This window comes from Ovis aries, chromosome 22 (genome assembly GCF_016772045.2).
Source record: "Ovis aries strain OAR_USU_Benz2616 breed Rambouillet chromosome 22, ARS-UI_Ramb_v3.0, whole genome shotgun sequence".
In the NCBI taxonomy this organism is placed as follows: domain Eukaryota; kingdom Metazoa; phylum Chordata; class Mammalia; order Artiodactyla; family Bovidae; genus Ovis; species Ovis aries.
In genome coordinates this window covers 32,740,510-32,767,967 of record NC_056075.1, presented here as the reverse complement: position 1 = coordinate 32,767,967, position 27,458 = coordinate 32,740,510, and the positions used below count along the sequence as shown (strand labels likewise).

Below are 27,458 nucleotides of genomic sequence, written 5' to 3'. Positions count from 1 at the left end.
GACCTCATTTGGGGGCTTCTCAGATATTGTCTTTTTTTTTTTTACAATTTGAAGATTTGTGGCAAAAAAGTCTATTGGTACCATTTTCCAACAGCATTTACTCATTTCATTCATGTCTGTGTCCCATTTTGGCAATTCCTGTGATATTTCAAGATTTCTCATAATTTTTATATTTGTTAAGGAAAACTGTGATTAGTGATCTTTGCGGTTACCATTATGACTTGCTGAAGGCTCCGATGATGGTTAGCTAGGTCAAGCAATAAAGCATTTTTAAATTAAGTATGTACATTTCTTTAAAGACTTGATGCTAATGCGCACTGGAGACTGCAGAATAGTGTAAACATAATTTTTATATGCACTGGGAAACCAAAAAATTCACGTGAGTCTCTTTATTGTGGTGGTCTAGAACCAGACCTACATTATCTCTGAGGTCTGCCTGTATTTGGGGGCAGCAGTAGTTTCAAAACTTGGGTGGGGGAAGACCTTACTTTTTCAGAGAAAATTTTTTCAAAGGACTATAGACATCCCCAACAGATGACCAGATCACTGTGGAGCTGCTCCAGATAGGAGTCCTGCCTGTCTGGTCTTCTCTTCCTCCTTGGCAACCTTCAGGTACATATGCAAAATTTTAGGATTCCTTGGAACACAGCTGAAGAATCACTATTTCAGAATGTGCCTGAGGGGTTCTGAGCACTGGCTCATTCCACACACTTTCCAATCTCTTCTAACAACTTTACTGTGAAGGCTAGAAACCTAAGAACTACATTTTTGAGATTCTCTTGCAACCAGTTTTCAGACATTGCCTAGGTCCTGAAAGACAGATGCCTGTGCAAGACTTGGCAACGGGATGGGAACAATGAGGAACTTGCGTGGGAGGTAACAGGCAGTTCTCTAAGAGTGTGTGTGTGTAGGGAAGGGACTTGCCTTTGGCTCTTCTGAGAAAGTTCTGGAAGGGACTATGGAATGGGGTTCCTGTATCCTGGGTGCCACTTAGTGTAGGACTGCAGCAGTGAGCAGTCCCAGGAGAGTCTGATTGGCCTCTTCTGCTGGCCTGTAGCATTCAAAAGAATTTCACCATTTTCCCCAAGGATTCTATACACACTCTAAAAAATCTCTTTTCATTTAAATTAGATAGAAGTGCTATCCTCCTGAATCTAAGAATGCTAAACAACACAGCATCAGAAAAGAGACCTTAGTTATCTCACTGACTTATATGAAGTATCTTACACAACACCCAGGTTTGCGTCCCTACTGAGCCTAGAACTATTTTCATCACACAGATACTGAATAAACATTAGTTAAATCACACCACTATAAGCAGAGCGTTATGCTGGATTATTTTAAATTATCATTTAGCTACTTATTAGATTTCGAGACAAGGTCTAAATAATGCAGGTAGGACACACCTCAATAAGCAAGGAGTTGAACCGTTATAATTTTTAACTCTGCTCAATTTCTCATCATTTGGAGAGGAACTGAAACAAGTCAAATGCTGTCTTTTTTAATATATAACAGAGAGACAGATAGGAACGTAAAATTATTAAGGTGACTGACAACGACTCTGAATCTGATCACAGTAGAACGACATGCTTAAATTTCTATGTCTTCTCAAAAAAATAACAAGAAAAAAGAAAAAATGGGTCCTTTAATCTCTAATAATACATGGTCAGCATGGCATATATATATATATACACACATACACACACACATATGTAAGTGTCATCCAAGTTTTTGATTACGGATAGCTAGTTTTCATTTTAGAAAAGACTATGTGAAAGGACTTCCCTTTCCCATGTTTTATACACAAACTGTTTCATTTTCTAAAAGTGGTTAGACAAAGGGTCAGATGATAACTTTAAATATTTAAACTGGTCAATGACAGTCAAGTAGTCAAGAACTTCTCTAGTTTATTGTTAAATGTGCATTGCCTTAGAGGTAACCTTAAGTACCTGGCACAGCTTCCTAATGAGTTATTAGTTATGAAACTATGAAGTAATTTTGAATTTTAAATGAGACTGGAGGATAAACTTGGGTACAACAAATTAAAAGCACCATAATTGTGCAATATCATGAGATGTTTTAGATAGTCACGCAATACATATATCAAAAATGCACTAATAAACTGAACAGATTAATAAAAAGCCAAGTCTGGCCCTTCAAGACCTCAACACTAATTGGAAAGGATTTTGACAGAACATCTTGAACAACATTCATTGTATCAGTTTTGGCAAGCTACTTTTCAGTTACCTAAATGATGATTATTCCTACATTCCACGGTGCATCTCTCAAAATCCAAGATCTGAAAAATATCACTAGTGAGGATGAGTGAAGTAGTAGCTGGTCAAATGGTACAACCTGAATTTGCATTTATTAGTGTAAGGTAGGTGGTATGTGTGGGGTGTTTTACTTCTGAAATATTATGCATATACTGTTCGCTTAAAATATATCATACATTTACATGCTGTACATCAATTATATACGTGTATGTACGTGCTCAGTTGCTCAGCCGTGTCTGACACTTTGTGCCCCCATAGACCGTAGCCTGCCAGGATCCTCTGTCCATGGTATTCTGCAGGTGAGAATGCTGGAGTGGGTTGCCATTCTCTCCTCCAGGGGATCTCCCTGACTCAGGGACCGAACCCACGTCTCCTGTGTCTCCTGCACTGGCAGGCGGGTTCTTTACTGCTAGTGCCACCTGGAGAGCCATATAATTATATAAATTATGCACTGTACTCCAAAGTCTAGCTCTCTTTTTAAGGTCATGCCTTAGAATCACTCTAAAAATGTTTCTCAAAGTGTGATGATTTAAGTGGATTTAATTATTAAAGAAAACGTTCATGGCAAGGGCAGATTAACCTCACAGTGACACACACACACACACACGCCCACCCAGTAGTAGATTCTAATGGTGATAAGAGCAACAGGCATAATTTTGCCTGTAATAATTTACTCCTGTAACCAAGATACAGATTTATCTATCTTTTCTTTGTCATTGGGCTTAAAGTCATTGAAAATACAAAGAACTAGATCACCATCTAGTTTAAAATAAGAAAGGTCAAGCCAAAAAGGAAGCCCAATTAGTTAACACCAGATAATGCCAAGTGCCTATTACAGGAAAACAGTTTATTAAGGTTAAAAGAAAACACCCAGGCAACGGTGTGATATATGAATGTCTCTAACTATTCTTGATTTAAATACTGAATTTGGTTCCACTGAAGTTCCTCTCTTGAGGTGAACTGTTATATGTTATCTCTTTCATAGATGGCCTTTGGTGCCAAGCTTGTTAAAAGATATTATTTTGTAAATACCTACACTTTACCTTTTACCCAAACGGAAGCCTTACTCAATAAATAAGCAACCTGATCCAGGTCATGAAGTTAGATATTAGAAAAAGGAGGATATTGCTGCCCAAGTTGACTGTGGCTCCCCCTCCCCCACTCAGATTCCCCTAAACAAGGAGGCCTTTACTTCCTGGTTCTTTTAGCTGGGGTCTTGACTCATGGACTTCCTAGGCGCTCTTTTCTTTTTCTCACTGAGAAGAAAACTCTCATACAGCATATTCATGATCATGCTGCTATGGTATAAATTAAGCTTATGAATGCTGTCCTTCACTTATTGCCCCTTTCTCTCACACAGTGATATTTGTAACTCACGAGTTGTAGGATTTCCAAAGCTGAGTGATTTGTAATGTAATACTTCTAGAATCTCCAGAGTAATTTCAGCATTAGTTACAAATAAAAGTTGGCTCTCTGCATCTCTTAACCTTGGGAACATGAACCTTTAAGACGAGGAGATCAAATACCAACATTCCCCTAGGACTGCTGTGCACATCTGCATTTCTGGACATAGGACTTTTTTTGTTCCTAATCAAGTGTAATCTCACTTCATAACTCCTACTCTTGGCTCAGTGCTACCTAGATTTCCAGGCAAGCAAAGAAAGGAGGGTTGAAGATTTTGTGCTTAGAGGTTTGGAAATTTGGCAAATGTTACACTAAAATGCAAGTATTTGATCTTGAACCTCAATAGAATGAGATTCAGTTGAAAAACAAAGAAACTAAAGTGAGGCTTTAGATATTCCAAATCTGCACCTGTATTTTGATGTTGCCAGGTATTTGTACTAAGAATTCTGTGTACAGGGCAAAAGGGAATGAAGAGTTTCCCAAATTTTCCTCTGGGATCTTCAAACCATTCAAAGTAATTACTAATTCTTGCTCACATCTATGAGTCAGGCATCCAAGTGTTACTATTCGCGGCTGGTCTTATTCTGTGCTTAAATGATCTGATCGTTAGTCTCTGCATCTGGGTCCAAACTAGGCTAACATGGAAAGTTAGCTCAAGGATTGCAGTCACCTTTAAGTTATCTTTAAAGTGATACCTTGAGTTTATTAACATGTGACTATGAAAACTGCCCTTCCAATTCACCAAATTCAAGGTTGGCATTCTTTATGCCAACACTGACATTCCTTATGCCTAAACACTGACCTTCTAGGATCCAGTCATTGGAAGGACTGACACTGAAGCTGAAACTCCAATACTCTGGCCCCCTGATGTGAAGAACTGACTCACTGGAAAAAGACCCTGATGCTTGGAGAGATTGAAGGCAAAAGGAGAAGGGGGCGTCAGAGGATAAGATGGTTAGATAGCATCACTGACTCAATGGACATGAATTTGAGCAAACCCTGGGAAATAGTGAAGGACAGGGAAGCCTGGCATGCTGCAGTCCATGGGGTTGGAAAGAGTCAGACATGACTTAGCAACTGAACAACAACAAGAATCCAGTTAATGAAACAGAGTTTATTTTCAAATAATTTACCATCCACTGAAATTCCTTTAGACCTGAGATCCATAGAATTTAAATGATTCTTATGTTCAGATAACTGTTAGCACAGTTTACCTGTAAAGGGCTTCCCAGGTTTCACCAGTGGTAAAGAACCCACCTGCAAATGCAGAAGACATAAAGAGAAAGAGGTGGGTTCGATCCCTAGGTCAGGAAAATCCCCTGGAGAAGGAAATGTAACCTGTTCCAGTGTTCTTGCCTGGAGAATCCCTTGGACAGAGGAGCCTGGCAGGCTACAGTCCATAGGGTCACAAAGAGTTGGACACAACTAAAGCTCTTGAGAAATCTATATGTAGGTCAGGAAGCAATAGTTACAACTGGACATGGAACAACAGATTGGTTCCAAATAGGAAAAGGAGCACGTCAAGGCTGTATATTGTCACCCTGCTTATTTAACTTATATGTAGAGTACATCATGAGAAACACTGGGCTGGAAGAAGCACAACTGGAATCAAGATTGCTGGGAGAAATATCAATAACCTCAGATATGCAGATGACACCACCCTTATGGCAGAAAGTGAAGAGGAACTAAAAAGCCTCTTGATGAAAGTGAAAGAGGAGAGTGAAAAAGTTGGCTTAAAGCTCAACATTCAGAAAACAAAGATCATGGCATCCGGTCCCATCACTTCATGGGAAATAGATGGGGAAACAGTGGAAACAGTGTCAGACTTTATTTTTTGGGGCTCCAAAATCACTGTAGATGGTAAGTGCAGCCATGAAATTAAAGGACGCTTACTCCTTGGAAGGAAAGTTATGACCAACCTAGATAGCATATTAAAAAGCAGAGACATTACTTTGCCAACAAAGGTCTGTCTAGTCAAGGCTTTGGTTTTTCCAGTGGTCATGCATGGATGTGAGAGTTGGACTGTGAAGAAAGCTGAGCGCCGAAGAATTGATGCTTTTGAAGTGTGGTGTTGGAGAAGACTCTTGAGAGCCCCTTGGACTGCAAGGAGATCCAACCAGTCCATTCTAAAGGAGGTCAGTCCTGGGTGTTCATTGGAAGGCATGATGCTAAAGCTGAAACTCCAGTACTTTGGCCACCTCATGCGAAGAGTTGACTCACTGGAAAAGACTCTGATGCTGGGAGGGATTGGGGGCAGGAGGAGAAGGGGACGACAGAGGATGAGATGGCTGTACGGCATCACCGGCTCAATAGACATGAGTTTGAGTGAACTCTGGGAGTTGGTGATGGACAGGGAGGCCTGGCGTGCTGCGATTCATGGGGTCGCAAAGAGTTGGAGATGACTGAGTGACTGAACTGAACTGAAAGTGAGTTAGCACGCACCTATAAAGGAACATTTCCATGAAGATTAGACAGGCAGCCCATATTATAGGCCTGCATTTCATCAAAGTGGGGGGTGCAGACTAAACGTGGATTTAATTTACAGATGCTTTCATACAACAGCCGTAACTTTTATTTCTTGCTATGTTTATCCATTCTACAATGTTAAAAAAGAAAGAAACAATCACACAGCAGCATAATTAGGAATTATTAGGGGAAGAACATACTTCATGCAAAACTGACTTATACTATAGCTGTTATTTGTCTGTGAACTCATTTATTGTTGTTGGTTGAAAGCCAATACGAGTAATGACTAAAAAGTACTGGTTTTACTTGGAATTAGGCTTGTGTTGAAATTCTAGTTCTGTTACTTATTAGTTCTTGACTCTGGGTATGTTCATTATACTTCTTAGACCTTAGTTTCCTCAGCTGTCATACTGGTTGCTCTAAAGATGAAGAGAGACAATTTACTAAAAAGTGCCTAGTACATGCTGACTCATAACTATGTCTCAATAAATGGAAGTTACTTTTCATTTGTCAGTATCTTTCCTCCTCTGTAAGCTCTGGGATGGGAAGAGATATTTCTGGTAATTCTGTGTACATCTAACCGGATTTGGTTTTGTAACATTATAGGGAAAACACTGCTTTTAGATGTCAAGGGACTAGCAGTCAACAGCCAAGCTTACTACTTGCTGGCTATGCAATTTCTGGCAGAGTTTTAAGGTATTTGTTCTTAGTTTGCCTCTCTGTGGAAGGGGGATATGCTTACATCCATCTCAATAGGGATGTGGAAAGATATGGATAAAACAGAGTTTATAACCTGTAGGCAAGGCTTGTTGTTGCTGTTATTGTCTACTTGCTAAGCTGTGTCAGACTTTTTGCAACCCCACTGACTATAGTCTGCCAAGCTCCTCTGTCCATGGAATTTCCAGGCAAGAATACTGAGGTGGCTTCTCATTTCCTTCTTCTCAAGGGGATCTTCCCGACCCTGGAATTGAACCTGCTTCTCCTGCATTGGCAGGTGAATTCTTTACCAGTGAGCCACCAGAGCAGCTCAGAGCACTGTTTAGACTTAGGTTATTGTCACTTATTTTATTGAATTAAGAGTAATTAAATAGTAATTGGGGGCACTTCCTACATGCTGGACACTGAGTGATATATAAAAACTGTACCATTTAATCCTTACAACAACTGAGTAAAGTAGGTATTGTTATTCCCATTTTTCAGATGTGGAAACAAGCTGATCTGAACTCTAGCAGTCTGGCTCAGAAACCCACACTCTAAGCCACTGTCACACACAGACTCCTATTCTCTTGGAGAAGAGCCGACCTTTTGTGAATCCACCAATGGCATCGTGTAGCAGGTCAAAGTGAAGAGGAGGCAGTCACCTTGCCTAAGAGGATGGCAGACGTCACAGAAACAAAAAGAAGAGAGAGGATCCCAGAAATCAGACTCATGTGAGCAAGGTGAGGCCACACTTTTCCCAATTATATTCAGATTTCTGTAACACAAATACCATACTTCTGTACATATATTTTCAGCTTTGCTGAAGTTGCCAAGTAAGATGTAAGAGAGAGAGAGAGAGAGAGAAAAAAAAAAAAAACAGCTCAATTCTACATTTGGCTCTGAATAAGACTTTAGAGTATCGTAGTTTAGGAAACATACAAGTAGACAGGCCAGGGTGAAAAACAATACTTTTGTGACAGGTCACACATGGGCTGAAATACTCGAAAAGGCCATCACTTGGGGGTGTGGTAGATATGAAGGGCCGTAGCCACGGTCACCTCTGGGAGGATTCTCTTCTCCAGACAGACTGAAGGCACACAACAGCAGACGTCATCTTGTAGAAAGAGCTGTGACTTTACTGGATACGCGTCTTTGGCTGAACGCTCCGAACCAATGAAAGTTTAGAAAATGCGATCCAAGACAATACTCTGCCTGTGTTCAACAGTGAGAGCACAGAGTGTCAGAGCATGTGTTTAAGCATATGTGAACAAAGGGCGTAAAGATGTGTGAGACGGGTGTTAAAACACCAGTTCAAACATGTGTTTAACCATGTGTGAGCAAAAGGGTGTTAAGCCATGTGGTAAAGCAAGTGTTAGAGCATATTCGATTACAAATGTTTCTCATTTGGGAGCTTAAATTATTTTCTGCCTAATCCAGTGTTGCTAAGCAATAGTTCTGTGTTGTTCTAACTGAACACAATAAATGATTAAACTTAGGGGGAGAAAAAAACCAAACTGAAGTTAGACTTATTTTTTCCTGTCTTGGTTTCATTACGAAGAATTTACATCTGTAGTTTTCAATAAACTTAGTGGTGTCCTGCTACAGTAAGCAAAAACTGGCACAATGCTCCTTGAGCAGGAAGGCAACAAGCGGACTTGGAGAAGACATGCCTGGTGTGCTGAGACAGTGTTCAGTGTTGGAAGAGTCACCAGCATATGAGACTAATCCTGAGGCTTGATAAACCACATGGTCACTGACGTGGGGTGACTACTCCATCTAGGGCACCGTGCTATAGCTAGGGTTCTGTTTTAATGATTAATTTTTATTGGAGTACAATTACTTTACAATGTCGCTTTAGTTTCTACTGTACAGCAAAGTGATACAGCTGTACAGCTCTACGCATACATATACCAGCCTTCTTTGGATTTCCCTCCCGTGTAGGTCACCACAGAGCATGGAGCAGAGTTCCCTGTGCTCTACAGTAGGTTCTCATTAGTTATCTACTTTATACACGGTATCAGTAGTGTATATGTGTCAATTCCAGTTTCCCAATTCCTCCCCGCCTTTTGCCCTGGGTTCCATACATTTGTTCTCTACATCTGCGTCTTTACTAGGCTTCTTTTTTTTTTTTAATTTTCAATTTTTAAATATCTAGAACACTGCTCTAGAGGACCAGGACTCAGGTACTGACAGTACAATGTGATAGAGAACAGCTTTCAAGTTTCTCTGACATTATTTGCTAAATGTATCAGCTTATGTATCTACAATGCTGCTGGAAGTTTCCTTTCTAAAGCAAATGAATCATCTTATGTTAAAATGGGAATACACAACCCTGAATGTAATTTTAAAAAGAATGAAAGTAGACAAAAATCAGAGTTTGCTATCGATGCTGGCAGGGCAAAGAAAAAGTTTAAAACAGATACACATATACTAATACAGATAAAAAAATTTCAGGTAGCTGTTTTATTTTCTTGTTAGGAAACAAAGCGATAAACAAATTAAACCAGCAAACCAGTTTAAACTCACTCATGTATCTTTTGGAAGTGGATATATCATCACATATTCTTCTTCTTTTTTTATTTAAGACAAGCAAAAGATCTGCAGGTTTGGGTTTAAATTACATTTCCTAAGCAGTATTAATTAAAATGACTCTTTCTGCTAAACTGTGGAATGATTTGTGTGTAAATGCTATTTGATTAGGCCTGTGAAAATATTTTTGATCATTCTGAATAAAGAAAAATAGATATAGCCATTAGAATCAAAATATTGCCTTCCCAATCACCTTTTGCCTCAAGATCACGGAAGGTTTCACCGCAACAAAAACTGGCAACAGAGAAACAAACAATTAAAGCTAGTGTCTTCTGCCAGCCACCCTTGTAGCAGAGGTCAAAGGATTTTTGAATACTCTTCTCTTCCCCTTCACTTGTGTCGCTTAATGATTTGTTCGTGTGGTTCAGTACAAACTCAAGAAAACACGATTCCTGAGCAGAAAAAAGCACTGTCTCTGGGTGCTGTGACCTCTGCTTAAACAAATTCCAGATTGCATACAGACAAAGCAATGATGATTATTTTTCCTTCTTGGAGACTCGGCCCAAATTAAGAAAACTAAGGAAACAGTATCTGACCAAGGAAATAATGGAAGAAGGTTGTGCAGAGGCTTTCTTGGTCAGACTCTTTAACTAGTGGACTGTCAGAGGAGTCCCAATAGTTTTATTTTTGACCAAAACAAATATTACTGATGAGCAAATACATTTCAGCAATCTCACACTTCTTTATTATTATGGTGGCTTATTTTCAATAGTGCAAACTGTTTATTTTCTGTCAATACTGAGTATAGACTGATATCCGAAGCTATTTCACTGAAGTTAGTCTTCAAATGCTAATAAATCAGGCTCAGGAAAAATGTCTATACTACAAAACTTATAAAACATCCCTAAATCTCATGGGCTTGATAAAAAGACTATGGAGAGCAGTACTCAGAACCAGCTAAGATTGTTCGGTCTATTTAATTGGAGTTAATTGGAGGCCCCTAGTCTTCAGCCAAATAAGCAAAGAACATACCCCATTTTACAGAAAATAGAAGAAAATAAACAGCTCTGATGGAGATATTGATCTTGAGATCACACTTCTGAATTTCTCTCGATGTGCCCATGTGAATACACACAATCACTTACCTGAACTTACACTTTTCTCTAGACATGAAATACTCAATAAACAGAACTCACTGGAGGCAAGTAGAAAGAGGCTCTTTCTGAACAAACAGAGCACTTTGTACAATGTTAGGTGGAGTAACATGGTCCTTAACGAATCTTGCATAACACTTTGTACTTTAATCAAACGTTTCAGAAGACAGCAAATATGATTAGAAACAGAATTTTAGCCTCTTCTGCTTTCTGAGTAACCATCATTAACCTCAGTGGGATGTGTCATGTGTGGAATAAAAGGGCTACTGAACGAGTAAGTTTCCCCAGCTTCACAATCATGGGCGTTCACTCCAGAGCTATGGGTGAAGGGACATGCCTGCTTGGTGGGCACACAACGCACCCTCAACAGTCTTTCCCTCCGCTTTGAGCTCTGTGCTTTTCTTGGATAAGCCTGCCAAAAATTCTAAACAGTGTAGGGAGGAACTGTCTATAACAAATTGGTGCCATACTTGCAAACGTGTGTTTAATGTATAGAGAGTGTTTGCAGTGTCCCAAATTGAGACTGGGTGATCGAGGTTGCAGCACTTTCTTTTTTATAAACAAACAACCTCACCAATTGTGGGAAATAAGCAAAACCAATGCAAATAAACCAACAAGATCACTTATCTTTTTCATCTTAAACTTTGAAAAGTATATTTTTAAAGGGCTTAAGAAAATTAGATGTTGTTAATATAAGTACTTATGTCCCTTTTCTTCTACTCAATCTGGATCGAACCAACGTTTAAGGAATTCATCAACCCCCAAACCAGAAATCTTGAACTTTCAAAATACATAATTAAATGCTAATGCTTCAATCTGAAACTACATCAGCAAATACCATATAGGAAAGTTCAAGGTAGGTACTATGCTAAGATAAATATTTCTCTAAGTCCCAACTTTTCATTTTTGGAAACCAATGGAGAGACAAACCTCAAAAACATTTCATGTGTTACATTTCCTATGTAACTGAAATCAGTGGAAGATTAATTTATAACTTATAGTCAACTGATTTACTTTGGAACATTTGTTCGCTGAGATTAAGACTGATTACTTCTTAAGGTTGAATCATCAAACTTTGTTTAAAGAAGTAAAAACTTACTCAAAATAATGAGATTAACCCTCATATCTACAAGCATGCTTCCAGACATTAGAAAGTTTTCTCTTAAATGTTTCCTTCCAGGTCTTTTGGAGAAGAGAAATGGCAACGCACTCCAGTATTCCTGCCTGGAAAATCCCATGGACAGAGGAGCCTAGTGGGCTACAGTCCATGGGGTCATAATGAGTCAGACATGACTGAGCAACTAACGCTTCCAGATCTTTATTAAAATGCAAAGAGTTACATGGGCAAAGTTCATCATAAACCAAAATGCTGCAGCTCACCTGTTCTTTCATCATTTGTTCGTTCATTCATTCATTCATTCATTCATTCAAATACTTCTTCAGTGTCCCTTCTGTCCAAGGAACTAGTAAGGCACAGGAAGTCTAAAGCAGAAAGATTCAGTCCTTGCCCTCAAGGGGCATAAAAGCTTTTGGGTGCGACAGAATAAAGCGGGCAACTACGACATAGGACTAGTAGGTTGGGATTGGGGAGGCAGGGGATAGCCTACATTAAAATGGATAAAGCATTTTTGTGTTTGGAATCAGGGGTTCCCAGTTCCTCAGTGGGGCAGAGACTGAAGGCCACACATGATCCCAAGAGAATGCTGCATGTGCACAGAGTCTTGGCCCAAAGGACCTCCTGCATCTCCACGGGTGTGACTCAGGAAGAGAGCAGCAGGGATTTTGAATTCACTCTTTGTACTTCCTCTGGGAAACTGAGATGATAATTTGATAGCTTCTTTTTGCTTTTTTCTACTTGGAAACTCTTCAAGTTCTTTCTTATTTTCCATGAGCCTCAGGTCAGGTAAATTTAAAATCATTTTATAACCCAACTCCACCTTGCTCCACCTTTAGAATGACATGAAAACAATCATTTAAAAAAGTTTTAGGAGGTAGAGAAACAGGCATCACTTTACTTCTACATATTTTGGTGCTTTGTTATGTTTTGAGACCATGTCTGAGTGCTTATGGTCTAAGTGGGGAGATGGGAAGGAACCCCACAAATACAGCACAGTGAGGGGTCCCATGGTGCAGTGAGCAGACCACCACAGGGGCCGGAGCTTATGTTAGTCAACACAGAGAGGATCACTTTTAATTTTAAATATTTTTGAACACTCAACATTTTATTTTAAACATTTAATTATGCACTTACTTTAACATGTGAAAAAATGCATAACTAACACACTTGAGCCATTAATCCATGGATAATACTCTGTGGGATAATGCTAAAGAATATATTTAAGTTGAAAAAACAAGTGTGCCAATTTAAAGAAAAATAGCAGTGGAGATATTAGACAGAAAGACAAAAAAAATTGTGATGTACTACTCTGATCACTGAAGTTTGGGAAATAATGCTGTTGAATGAAGGTAAGTCAAAAAGGATGATACTTTATAAAGTTTGGAATCCTTAATGTATGTTCCCTGGGCTGAAATAAGTTGCTGTGAGGCAATTTATGTTCTAGGAGGACACAGGTCAGGGAAGGGCACTAACGGGGCCTGGGGGATTCAGAGGGGTTTCCAGAAAAAGGAGGCTTAAAAATGACAAGTTGTGCTGGAAAGCAGAGTAGCTATTAGGACCAATCATTTGTGGAACTGTTGAATCTTCTGCTTGGATGGAACATGAGAATTCATGTTATCTGTAATTAACTTTAAAATGTGTTGTTGTTTAGTCACTAAGTCATGTGCAACTCTGTGCGGCTCCGCGGTCTGTAGCCCGCCAGGTTCCTCTGTCCATAGGATTCTCCCAGGCAAGAATACCGGAGTGGGTTGCCATTTCCTCCTCTAGGGTATCTTTCCAAGCCAGGGATTGAACCAGCGTTTCCTGCATTAGCAGGCGGATTCTTTACCATTAAGCCACCAGGGAAAGCCCAACTTTAAAATACTTCCACGTGTGTGTGTGTGTGTGTGTGTGTGTGTGTGTGTAGTGTGATGTATGTGTGTGCATTGGTTTTAATCCACACTCACTGGATTTATGACTGAAGTGGCCTAATGGGAATACACTGTTTAGCTCAGCTATGAGACTAATGAAATACCATATTCCAGAAGCAGCTCTTAAAGTATAGCAGCTATCTTCATCTTATACTCTCAATTAGCATAACTAATAATTATTAATGAGGACATTAGAAATAGTCTTGAAGTTACGTGGACTGGTTAGAAACATTACCATCAGCACGCACAGCAGGCATGGGAAGGGCATCTGCTCCTAGTGACCCCAGTTGCCTATTTCCCCTGGATTGGAGTCCTCCACTCAGGATTCTGACTTAGTCCTGGTCCATCCACGTTAAGGGCTTCCCAGGTGGCTCAGCGGTAAAGAATCCACCTGCCAGTGCAGGAGACATGGGTTTGATTCCTGTGTTGGGAAGATCCCCTGGAGGAGGAAATGGCAACCCACTCCAGTATTCTTGCCTGGGAAATCCCACAGACAGAGAAGCCTGAGGGGCTACAGTCCATGGGGTCGCAAAGAGTCGGACATGACTTAGCGACTAAAAGAACAACCACATCCACTTAAAGGAGGAGTCTATCACCTGACTTTGACTAGAAGGTTAGCCAACTCCTATTGCTAGAATATTCTCACATCAAACTTGAGGGAACTTTTCCGGCAACTTGTCGGCTGTCAATGCACCCTGCTATCAGAACAGAGGACAGAAGCTTGGTGGGCCCACAGGACAGGGGGCGGGTCTTTTCTGTGCTTAGTTACCAAAACATGTTTCCAGGTGTGGGAGAGTTCTGTCTGAGATTTGCCTTTGATATATTACTCCAGAAGCAGGTACAGACCTCCACCACCATCAAACTATCTGTCTCCACTGCAGCTGTGATCTACCAGGAAGAAACTGATAATTCTTTCAGGCTAAATGTGCTGGGCAGATCTTAGCTAAACCTCCTGCAGAGAGGTTAAGTAATTTGCCCAAGATCACACAGCTAGTTGGTAATAGAACAGTTTAGAATGCTGTGCTTCTTGTTACTGCCTTCTCAGGCAACCAAGGATTGAAGATCAGGTTTACTCAACTTGATTATGTACAGAACTTTTAAACAATGCACAGGGTCAAGTTCAGCCCAGGAGATGGTCATTCTTGAGGAGAGCTATGGGAGGGACCCAGGTGTCCGTGCTTTTTAAAATTTTGCACAGGTGCCTCTGATACATACAGTCGAGAATCACTAGACTAGACCATGGTACTAATAAGTATCATCTAGGGACTTCTCTTATGGCCTAGTGGTTAAGAATTCACCTGCCTATGTAGGGGACATAGGCTCGACCCCTGGTCCGGGAAGATCCACATGCTTCAGAGCAATTACTGAGCTGGAACCCTGAAGCCCTTAAGCCACAGCTACTGAGCCGTGAGCCTAGAGCCTGTGGTCCACAGCGAGAAAAGCCACTGCAATGAAAAGCCCACATATCTCAAAGAAGAGCAGCCCCTGCTCACGGTAACTAGAGAAAGTCCTCACACAGCAATGAAGACACAGTGTAGTAAAAAAAATAATAATAATTTATTAAAAAATTAAGTACCATCTACTGAACATTTTCTCTGGGCTTGGCCCTGTGCTTGACATGCTCTGTATTATTTCATTTTTACCACAAACCATTAAAAGAGGTATCTGCATTTTATAGATGAAGAAACTCATTCAGAGAGAAGTTAAGTAACTTGTTCAAAGAGACAGTTTACAAATGGCAAGCCTGAGAATCCAGATTCACCTCCTCTATAGACATGTTCTCAGCCATGATACCTGCCGCATACGAAGGGACAGGGTGCTGCTCAGAGTTTCTAAAGCAGGGGTCACGAATCACCAGAGAGAGGTCGATGATGTAAACAATCGAGACTGTTTACAGGAACCAGAGTGTGCTGGAGACCATGTGCTCCTCTAAAAGGTTTTGACTTTTAATTGCAGGCAGCTATTTTGAAAGTTTTAAGAGTAACTCTGCAGAGCAACTGGAACTCCCATACATTGCGATGGGAATGCAAAAAGGTTCAGGCACTTAGGAACCAGTTTGGCAGGTCCAAATTAAACCCCATTTTAATTTATGAAATTAAAATATATACATACCTTATGAGCTGGCAGTCCCACCCCTAGATATTTACTCAACAAAAATGAAAACCTAAAAAACGATGTGTGCACAAATGTTCACGGCACCATTATTTATAATAGCTCTGAACTGGAAGCAACCTACAGGTTCATAAACTGGTGAGTGAGAAACAAATTGTAGCATATTTCTACTATGGAATATTACTTGGCCATTAAAAGGAATGAAATACTAATACACACAACAACGTGGATGAATTTCAAGATCTCTATATTGACTGAAAGAAGTCTTACACAAATGATCATGTGCTGTATAATTCCATTTATGTGAAATTCTAGAACGGGCAAAACTAACAGCAGAGAGCAGATCAGGGTCTGCTTGGGACAGGGATGGAGGAAGTGAACTGAGTGCAAAGGGCCTGAAGGAGACTTTTTAGAGTGAGAACTGGTCTCTGTCCAGATGTATTGTGGTGGTTACCTAATTGCATCCCATGACCAAAATTAATCAAATCTACACTTAAAATGTGTGAATTTTATTATATGTAGATAATATTTCAATTTTAAAAACAAACCAAAACCGTGCAGACTGGGAAAAAAAAAAAAACCAAAAAACAAAAACAACAACTCCGCAAGCTGCTTATGGCCCATAGAGTTCCAGTTTTCACTCCCTGGTCTCAGTAGAGAGATTCCAATTTAGCTGCCCCAGCAGAAACACAAAAGATGACAAGTCATCCATCATCCTGAGCTCGGGAAAGATGGGGAAGCTCGCGTTCATCCTCCTTCTTCCATTTCTCCTCCATCAGGTGCAAAATGCTCCCATGCTGCCCCCTGGCTGTTCAGCACCTCCTGTCATGGCACCCAGCTCACATCTCATTCTTTTGCTAATAAGGCGCCTCCAAAACCACCCTTGCTGTCAGCCCTCCTCTTGGCCTCCTGTATTCCAGGCCATCCCTCAGTGCTCTGTGCAAGGCAGAGACAAGCTTCACCTGGTTAACACCCCACTGAGCAGGTGTCAGGATTTATGCTGATTAAATTATCAAGTACCAACAGCTGACAAAGACAATGCGTGAGTTCTTAACCCAGCTTCAATCATTGCCTTTCAGTCTGTTTGTTAGGGAATACTTGGGCAGGAAATGGAGCTATTTCTAGAATCCACCATATTTATCTCCTCCACACGGTGACCTGACTGCTTTGTTTATAGGTATACTTTATCACCAATATTATCATGGAACACCTTAAAATTAATATATGCAAGTGATCTGTGTGGACAGCATAGCACAGTACACATAGATCTCAGCACCCAACTATCAAAGTTCAGGGCTCTTAACCATTAGGCGGTGGAAACCTGAGCCACATTAGAGTCAGCTCTTCAATTTTCTGGAAAACTAACGCGTGCCAACCACATGCTGCTCGGCTTTCCTGAACCTCTATCAACGTCGTAATAACTTGATTAGAAAAGATCAACTACAAAACCAAATTCACTGCGTATAGTAGTGAAAGCTATCATGTTAAGTTAAAGGTAAAGGCAGAACTTAAAATTGTACTGAAGTCACACAAAGGAAAATACCAACGTTAAAATAAAGACAAAAAATAACGAGGAAAAGATCACTGTAAGTGTGTTATGAGCACTTTCTTTTAAAAACTGTTCTCTTTTGCTCTGGCAACACTATTTGTGTAATAAATACAAATCGTAAATCCACAGACTGGGTCCCCAGCCAGGACACTGTGCTTACCTGTCACCCATTGACCAGTTACCATTTGTGTTGACTGCTCATACTTCCTTCTCCTTATAGAGTTGAAAGGCCATGGGATTTTGCAGTACCCTGCCAGGTACCTGCTGGAGAAGGCAATGGCACCCCACCCCAGTACTCTTGCCTGGAAAATCCCATGGACGGAGGAGCCTGGTGGGCTACAATCCACGGAGTCGCTAAGAGTCGGACACAACTGAAGTGACTTAGCAGCAGCAGCAGCAGCAGCCGCCAGGTACCTGCAAGTATTTCATCAGTGCTTTGGTCATGCTGAAGAGGACAGCCACTCCTTCCCAGGCTGTCTGCTAAGCGTTTCCATTTGTAAATGGAAATACTAAAAGCCAGAGAACGTGATTAACAAGGCAGGTGTGCACCTAGAAAGAACTCCAGTGCTGAGAGGGAACTTTCAATCAAGAAATTTTTAAAAAGTGATGCCTTGACAAGCCACATGGTTAATACATTTTTTTCCCCAAAGCAAAACTAGGTTAAAAATTTCAAGTCCTATTAAAGCAAAATGGTTGCCAGGAAAAAAAGAAAAAGAGGGTGGGGGCGGGGCGCAGAGATAGTAGCAGGCCCAGGCCCGTTTCAGTCCGTGTTGTGAAATTTGAATCCAGGCCACCCAGCCTCTCTGATTTGTGGCCTCCTAAAATCCTCCAGGTTCTGGCTCCCCTCTGCCCCCAGGCCAGCCTATTCTCAGATTATGTCACAGGCAGCAGAGCCGAGACAACAAACAGGTTATAGGAAGCTCACACAACACTGAAGACACAGCAAAGCTCTAAAGGAATTGCTCTGAGCACTGGCTCTGGATGGTACTTTCGACGGCACAGTGTTCCAAAAGGAAAATCCCACCTTTTGGTGGAAGTCTATCTTGCCTACACACATAATCACCAACATTTGTAACACCTTTCAGAATGCTTAGAGAAACCCCACGGAACCCACGATCTTCAAGAGGAAATCAGAACTTGCAAAAATGAAACAGCAATGCGCTATATAAAAACAATGAAAGAATTTTATCTTTTAAGGCTCATGCTGCCCAGAGGACACAGTAGGTGCTCAATAGGAGAATAATAATGAGGACAACAAATGGAGTCTGGATTTTCAGGCCTCTAATCAGTCAAGCTTTTATCTCCTAGGGTGTGGTGGGGGCAGGGTGGCCTGGGAGGGAGATGACACTTCTGTACAAGCATGCTGAAAGGTAATCTACTAATTGTTAAAACAGGAGCCCCAGAAAACAAAAGGCAAAAATCACAGAATTGACAACAAAGCTGATCTGCACTATCTGCCATGTCTGCCTTGCAAGATGCTACTTCTCTGTTTGTTTTCTTAGTCTGGAATCTCTTAACTTTGCCTGGCTAAATCTCACCCTTCCTTCAAGGGCCATTATAAATGCCCTGCCATCCATGAAACTCATCCTAATTCCTCCAAGTTGGCAATGATCTCCACTCAGAACTGCACATGGGGTTTCTGCTCAGCATCCATTTGGAAGTCATGTTTCCTCTACACTCCTCAGCCCTCTTCGGTTAGGATGTGAGTTTTCTGAGGGCAAGAGCCATTCTCCATCCCTACAAACTCAGCAAAGTTCCCTGCAAAGGAACTTTCAAAGTGTGGAGTAAATTGTTGCTTAGTTGCTAAGTCATGTCTGACTCTTTGTAACCCCATGGACTGTAGCCCATTAGGCTTCTCTGTCCATGGGGTTTCCTAGGCAAGAATACTGGAATGGGTTGCCATTTCCTTCTCCAGGGGATCTTCCTGACCCAGGGATAGAACCGCTATCTCCTGCATCAGCAAGTGGGTCCTTTATCGCTGAGCCAACAGGGAAGCCCATAGAGTGAATTCCATTTTCTTAATAAAAGCTTCCAGGATAGGAGCATTAAGAGGGGAAATCAATTCCTAAAGGTAAGTCATTTTTATTGCTGGAGATTAGACTTTTTCCCTGGAGAGAGAGAGAAGAGAAACGGGAAGTACAGAATGCTATAAGGATGCCTGGCCTACAGTAGGTGGGCTTGTATGAGGCTGTCATGATGAAGCATGGGGCAGACATGCCTCTTTTTCCAGATGTATCAGCAGACTCCATCGATGAATACAGATGCCACAGCTGGCTTTGCCAGGCAGTATTTGGAATGACCCCCTAAATCCAGCCTCACTATATTACTTAGAGGGACACTTAAACCTCAAAGAAGATTCATCTAAGGAAAATGGCTCATGGGATTTCATTCCCCCTAAGGCTTCCATGCCTTATGTCAGTAAGTCATCAATAATTAAACAGTAACAGTTAAAACAAGACCACCCAAGGGTTGAGCTATAGAAATGGTTTGCATGGCCCTCTTATTTAGGGTGATTTTAAAGATCATCCATAGTTCTGGTTTAAAATGGTACCTGCTTGATGGCTCTGGATGCTGCACCTATCAAAGTGCCCATTAAACTGGAATGAAAAAAAAATGATGATAATTTATGACACCTAAACTGTCTCCACAAGTTGCCAGAATCGGCAAGGATTTTCTACTGCTGTAAAAAATGAATTGAAAAATGTAAGCAGTAGTCCACCTCCCACGAAGTCTGCTGCTAGATAAAAAATGTGAGTTCTGTTACAACTAGAAACCAAGCATCTGTCTTTCTTATAGTGGATGCTGCCACTTAGGAGACACGTGAACTACTGTAGGCATTCCTCCTTTTCCACACTCCTCACCTTCTTTCTTTTCTATAGCCAATAAGAAACTACAGGTCCTAGGTAAACAATAAATAAATCAATACTGGGTAGTGACAAGCAAGGTACGGTGAACCCTGGGAAGCACGGTCTTCATAAGGAAAGTGTGTTTGCATGCAGTGGTAGAGGGTAAAGATGGGAAGGAGGTAACAGGTGTACAGCCAATGGTTGGACACTTTTCATGCCAGAGTCAAGGAGTAGGGGAAGGAAGAAGTCCCATTTCATTCCCATGAAGACAGTCTGGAGACGGAGGGCTCTCTCTCGACAGAACTGATCACATAACACTGCCAACCATTTGCAGACCCAAGAAGAGGATTTAAAAACTAACCAAACCAAATAAAAATGTGCAACAACATGAAGACAATGGAAAAAAAGATCCTATAGAACAAGGGAAAGAAAATGACATCCCAAAGTGTCAGAGGGAAAATGTAATTCTGAAAATTGCATTAGTGCAATTATGGATTACTAGTCCATGTAGATTGTGACTATGGATTACTTTCTCCCTGTTTCTTGATACTTATTATTATTTTTTAACAAAATAAAAGGTTTTTTAAAATCTTTCACTAGAAAAAGTTTTCAATTAGGAAAAGTATAATTATGAAGATGTATTTTAGCAACACATTTATGATACAATATTACGTTAGAGGAGCATTCTAACATCATACAAGGATCATGACTGAAAGAATAAAAGGAAACACTTATATCAACAGAGTACCTTGTTTTAAGGAAGAAGCATTAAAACAATTTTTTGCTTTAATATATCTATTTTATGTTTTATAGTAAAAAACTGACTTAGAATGACCCCTCAAACAAATCATTAGTCATATCCTCAGTGCGATGGCGCTACAGAAAAAGAAATCCTTCTGATGCCAGCACCTACCTTCAGTCCACAGTGTCCCTGAAGACTATCAGCTTCACTTTCATGTTCAAACCAATTACTACTACTATAATTTAGGCTAAGTCCCTGGAGGAGAGGGCCTTTTGTTTTTGTCTTACATTCTATGCCTAGCACTTAGCTTAGTGTTGAGAAAATCACAAGAGCTCATGAAATAATTGGTGAATTCATTCAGTTTTTACAGCATCTCCAATGTTGAAAACTGCAAGGATGCTTTGCTTCTAGAATTCTCATCATTTATCATAGATTACATGCTCCATGGAAATCCACTCAGAGCCAAAACCTGGTGCCATATTTTTATTTCTCTTTTTCCATTTCAAAAGAAAAAGCTGTAGTTAATTCTAATTTTCCTGCGGGCAGAGGGAAAGGGAACTTTTCATGTGTGTGAAAGAATGGCACCCCCTCAGCCACCTGAGGACAGTTCCTCCCAGGAACACCTGTTTGCTCCAACTGAAGCTTGTCCAAATTGAGGCCTGGGGATCAGGAGCTTGCTCTTCAAATGTCCCACCATTCTACAATATTTATTCCCCACCTGTCTGACGGCCGTGATAGCTTGGGAACGCTCCAGCCAGGGAAAGCTGTTGCTTGGCCCTGACATGGCAGAGCTAACAGCAGCTAATGTTCACCCAGAATCTGGTCTGAATCCAGTTACTCTGGAGTTCAAAAATACCTCCTTTTCCTTTTCAGTTTATCAGTCTCAGAAAAAATTCTTAAGGAGGGTGGAGGTAAATAACTTTTTATCCTCCTGACCAATATGCTGCAAAAGCAAGTTATACTTTTCATTTTGCCTTTTAAATCTGATTTTTGGGTTTTCCACTCAGAGGCACATTAAATAGTTGCCCATTACTAAAAATGAGGATTGGTAAATTCATTTCGCCAACATGAGAGCTACTGAAAATCCAGAAGGTAAAAACGCAATAAAACCAATCTTAAACACATAATTTAACATGCAATTCAGGGAAGGAAAAAGATGCCCACGTTAAACTCCAATTATAATGGTGAAATAATGTTTCATTTAAAAAACTCCAGCCATGAGAATACTGTACATTTGAAAAGCTTACATAAAGCCTTATAAAATAAGAGACCTTTTATCTCCTCCAGATCCATGAGCCAGAAAATACTTTATCTATGCAATTTCAAGGCACATAAAACCCCCAGTGAATAAATAAAATGTTCTTGTTTTCTTTATACAGAAGCTTTAAAAATTATCCATATAAATAGCTTGGCCTTGAACAGACAGATTAAAAGACCTAAAGGCTATGGCTTCAGATCACATATACAGAACAGAAAATGAATGCTTTTCTTCATTGGCTGGGCAAGTTTGCTACTAACTAGATTTCTATAAACCCATTTGATGAGAAAGATTTCACAGGAATATATGAAAAAAATTCAATGTTTTAAAGTGATATACTTATCAACTAATTAATGGATCACAATAAAACAATCCATGTACTCTACCAACATTCTTCACATCTATTCATGAATCGCAAGTATAGAAGCTATAGTAAATGTGTAGTATAATTCCAAAGACCATAGAATTTTATAAATACATTATTTTAGTCACAGGTATGAAAGTTCTTAGTATCTTTCCAAAATTGGGGTAAATAAAATGTGAAAAGATTTTTCATAATTGTTTGCAATTATGAAATTATTTTTTCTATTGAGGTGACTTCAAGCCTTTCTTATTTACTTGAAGAAAATCTTAAACTCTACCGCAATTAAAACAAATTCTCAAGAAGGATTTGGGTCATATTTATTTTATGAGCAGATGCAGTTACAAGTTGTTAACTTCCTATATACCCTCAACACAATCATGGACAAATAAGATCTCTCTAACACCATCCTTCCTACCCTTGATTCAATTTCTGCTGCTGGAAGTTATTACTTTGAGGCTGCCATAAAAAGGGAAGCAGCGTACCCCATGGGTGGGTTAAGAATTAGGCAGCAACTTTTAGGCTGGGTACCTGCCATCTCCCCTATAAAATCTTAACTGACTGTGGACACCAGGATTTCTTCTTCTTGTTGCAGCCTACAGCCTTTATCTCTCACTGACCATGAAGCATGAGTGACTATACATTGTTATTTCTTAAAAATATTAAGGTATCTAGGAGTAGAGTTCTGAGTTTGTTGAATCTCTGATGACTACCAGATTCCCTCTGACACAGTAAACACAGTGTAAACATCTGCTGTTGAAGAAGATGCTGCTGTGGCTGTTGTTGCTAAGAACATGGTTTCTGAGGCTAATAACCAGGGTATTGGTCCAACTCTGCCCCATCTTGATGGAATGACTCTGGGCAAGACTCACTTTTGTAGGGCTCAATTATTTATGACATAGGATAATAATGATGATGCCAAATCACAGACTTCCTCTGAAATTTACATTAAATGATAATGTACATGAACGTGCCTTACAAACTATAAGGCCTTATAGAGATTTTAATTGTTAAGATTGTCTTCAGGATTTAATTTTGATAAATGGTCTGATTTCCCAAAGGAAGCACCCCTGAAAAGTTCCTTGTTAAACTTTGTGGGAAATTAAAAATAAGTGTTTCTTGTAGACCAATACATTTCAAATAAGCCAGAATATCAAAGCCTGTAAGTAGTATTTAGCTAAGACATTTGTACATAGTTCTGTAACTATGTCTCATTTCTCAACTTGTTTGGAGTTGGTTGGGGACTCTTCAGAAAATCTTATGGAAAATTCTCAGCATGATGCATACACACACATATCCAAAAATGTTCAGAAAGTTCCACTGGTTCAGAGACCCTGTGAAACCGTCCCTAGGATAGGGACCACTTTTGTATGCCCTGAGATAAAGAGCATGGTTTTTCTGAAAGTACTTGGGGACTCTCCTGATTCAGACACTGTTAACTGATTTGAGAATTAGAAAGTTGAGAGGGTTTTTTTTTTTAGTCACAAAATCATTAAGATATCAGAAGATGGACAATAGAGTAGCTATGTAAACGATAAGAAACTATGCTGTTCCTTCCTAATTCCAAGCCTGTTTAACCCTCTTTTAAATTTTTTCATAAAATTTACCATTTTTGCATTTTCCCCATTGATTGATAGTCATTAGTTTCAAAGTCCTTCACATAATTTTACAAAAGAAGCCACTAACTTTCTAAGTAGGCTACTGAGGTTAAAAAAAGAAAATGCCTCCTGTCATTTCAGCTACTATCTTGTCAAAAAATGTTAGAAATAATTTAAAAGAAGAAAAAGAAAACTACCTTAATTAATACAAGCAAGGTGACCAACCTTTGTAGTTTAAGAAATGAAATATTTTAATTACACTTTTGGATATTGAATATCTTTCTTTATAAACAGTGCTTTTTCTTTTTTTTCCATGAATGCAAAGACTTCTTTCTTAATACCTAGATGACAAAAAAAAAATCTCAAGATGTACACAGTTGTTTCTTATTATGGCTTCCCTGGAAAACATTTCTGGGAAAGCACAATTCCCAGCCACTTACTTTGTTTACAACAGACAAAACTGCTTGTGTGGTATAAATAGGAGTCTGTCCTTAAATGTTGCTGAAAAATAAAATACAACCATGAAAAGGAGCTATTTCCTGCCCCCAAGGTGGCTTGAAAAAAAAAATCTTAGCTACTTTAGGAACAGTACCAAAGCATAAATAATAATTACCAATCACCACACAATAAAAGACTAATTTTACAAAAAAAGGAAAAAAAAAGAGCTATGTATTTTAGAAATGCCCTCAGAATTGTCAGCATTAGAAGATTTTCTTCTCCTTCAAGATTCTGAAACCCCTTTTTGTCCTCTTGCATTTGCGATGTATATCTATAACTCGTTCTTGTTTGTGCAGATAAGCCTCGCCTTGTCTCCCTAACTGGAGTTTCAAAAGAAGATTCACAGTTGTTTGACTTTTGATCTGGGGAGCAGCTAGCTCGACCACCTGCACTGTGCATGGGCTGTTACTGAGCTCGCTTTGTCCCATCTTATAACACAGCGAGCCTTTTAAAAGTGATGTGTGAATACACTAATTTACAATGTGAGCGTTCAAACAAAAAAATATGGTGGTGGCGGTGGCAGTGGCGGCGGTGGCAGAAGAGGAAGGGGGAGATGTGTGAAGTGGGAAGCCCGGGCACTCGCTTCGGGAAAGTTCAGATATTGTTCACTGCCTCTGGCGTCTAATGAAACAGATGGCCAAAGGCCTCCCTCAGCTTACAATGGAGCAGACAGTGGTGTAATGTGGGGGCCTGGAATTGGAAAAATGTTGTTTGGTGATGGTATATGTTAATAAATAGCTATTTACAAGGTTGGGGGGCGGCGAGCTGAGGGCTCCATTACTTGTTTACAAGGAAGGCCCAGGGCTCCCTGCTTCCAGTTAACAGCTCAAGGCTGCATTCAAAGAAAGCATTGATGGTGAAGGTGACATGCACTCTTCATATTCTACGTTGCATTAAAGAATGGCATGCTTCCTGGGGATAAAAAGAAAAAATCATAAAAGAAAGGTAATTCGTGAATTAGGTCAAATTGGGACTCACATCCAAGGAAAATATCAATATAAGATGCTTTTCCACTGTGATTAAATAATGGACAAAAATATTCTGTTATTGTGAAGTTACTTATCTTATCTTTGAAAGAACATGTTTACATGGTAGCCAAAGTGCAATGGATAAAAACCTGCGGGGTTTCAACTAAATGACATCCAAGAACCTAGATGTCAACTTTGAAACTATTCTTGACCATTCTTCCAAAGACTATATTCACTGACCAGGCCCAGGCCCAGGCTCGGGGAGCATGGCCCCATGTAAATGCAATGGGGGTTGTGACCACCAGCAGCTTACAGTCTAGACTGAGACCCCTGAAGACAACTGGTCACATAGAAACTCCTCATTCTCCTCCGGGTAGGGATTTGACACAAGAACTGTGGCCTCACCCTGCCACCCCCATGCCTCCCACCAGAAACTGGTCTATCCGGACCCGTCTCAGCATCCCGGAAAGCTACGGTTGACCTCAACTAAAGGCTATTCTCATTTTATCCAACACTGTGGACCCTCTGATTGTGTCTCCTGCTTTGCTTTCAGGTAGGACATACCTATCTGGTATCTATACAGGCATTTGTTGAAAGTCCATGCTTTGGGGGTACTAAAGTGATTCCTGGCTTTCTTTTTTTATTTGGACACCCTCTGCTATTCATTTCAGCTGGCTGCACAATATCGTGGGGAAACATATAAAACTCCTTGGGGGATGAGGGAGGGGATAAAAAAGATCTAAAAGAAAATGAAGACATGGTCCTTAATAACTACAATATACACAAAGCAAAGTAGATGATGTTAGCGCCTTGTTGTTTTTCAGTCATTAAGTCGTGTCTGATTTTGTGACCTCATGAGAGAGGAAAAACTACCCTGAAGAATCAGAACAGAGACCATTTCTTGCTAGGAAACTGATCAGGGCTTGATGAAGATAATGGTATTTCACCTGAGATCCAGAGTATCGACAAAAGTTCAGCTGAAACATTCTGAAGATGACATCTGTTGTTTCTGTTCACCTAGTATCTATTATCCTTTTTAGTAAAAGCTCTGGATTTTTCTGAGGGAAATGCTCTCAGTTTGTGTGCCCATCCCCTGCATGAAGTTCCAGGTCTAAAATATCCCATCACAGATTAATGAGATTTTACACAACCAGAGCCACCCAGAACCAGTAAGACTCCATGCGATGACTTTTAGGGGGAACAAAAACAGCTAGATGAAACAGGTGTCACTGAAAGGGGTGGCAAAAACCTTGTCTCCACGAGGAGGCACCCTGATGAAGGATGGAACCACACACAAGGGAGCCGAGAGGAGAGATGGAAACAGCAACACCTGATTGCAATGACCCTTTGATTGTTGAACCCTTAGATTCCACTGTGTTTGTAGTCACTTCTGCCCTTGAACTATTTAGGTACATGTGACAACTCAGTTCAGTTCACTCACTCAATTGTGTCCAGTTCTTTGCGACCCCATAAACTGCAACATGCCAGGTTTCCCTGTCATCACCAACTCCTGGAGCCTCCTCAAATTCATGTTCATTGAATCAGTGATGCCATCCAGCCATCTCATCCCCTGCTGTCCCCTTCTCCTCCTGCCTTCAATCTTTCCCAGCATCAGGGTCTTTTCCAATGAGTCAGTTCTTCGCATCAGGTGGCCCAAGTACTGGAGTTTCAGCTTCAGCATCAGTCCTTCCAATGAATATTCAGGACTGATTTCCTTTAGGGTTGAGTGGTTTGATCTCCTTGCAGTCCAAGAGACTCTCAAGAGTCTTCTCCAACACTACAGTTCAAAAGAATAAAAATAAAAGCTTTCTTTATGGGCCAACTCTCACATCCATACATGACTACTGGAAAAACCATAGCTTTGACTAGACGGACCCTGGTTGGCAAAGTAATACCTCTGCTTTTTAATATGCTGTCTAGGCTGGTCACAGCTTTTCTTTCAAGGAGTAAGCATCTTTTAATTTCATGGCT

At 40.3% G+C, this 27,458-nt stretch overlaps 1 protein-coding gene across 13 annotated transcripts in view; it reads right to left on the bottom strand.

Annotated features, from left to right (window-relative positions):
- Positions 1 to 27,458, bottom strand: part of VTI1A (vesicle transport through interaction with t-SNAREs 1A) — a 385,337-nt gene that overhangs the window by 125,003 nt on the left and 232,876 nt on the right. For 2 of the 13 annotated variants that reach the window (XM_060404482.1, XM_060404483.1), the window contains one exon: positions 24,248 to 27,264. The exons of the other annotated variants lie outside the window; for them this stretch is intronic. In XM_060404482.1, coding sequence (XP_060260465.1) covers positions 27,246 to 27,264 — 19 coding nt within the window. In that variant the 3' untranslated portion in view covers positions 24,248 to 27,245. Of the gene's footprint in view, positions 1 to 24,247; positions 27,265 to 27,458 lie in introns of those variants that run through there. 13 annotated transcript variants of the gene reach the window in all.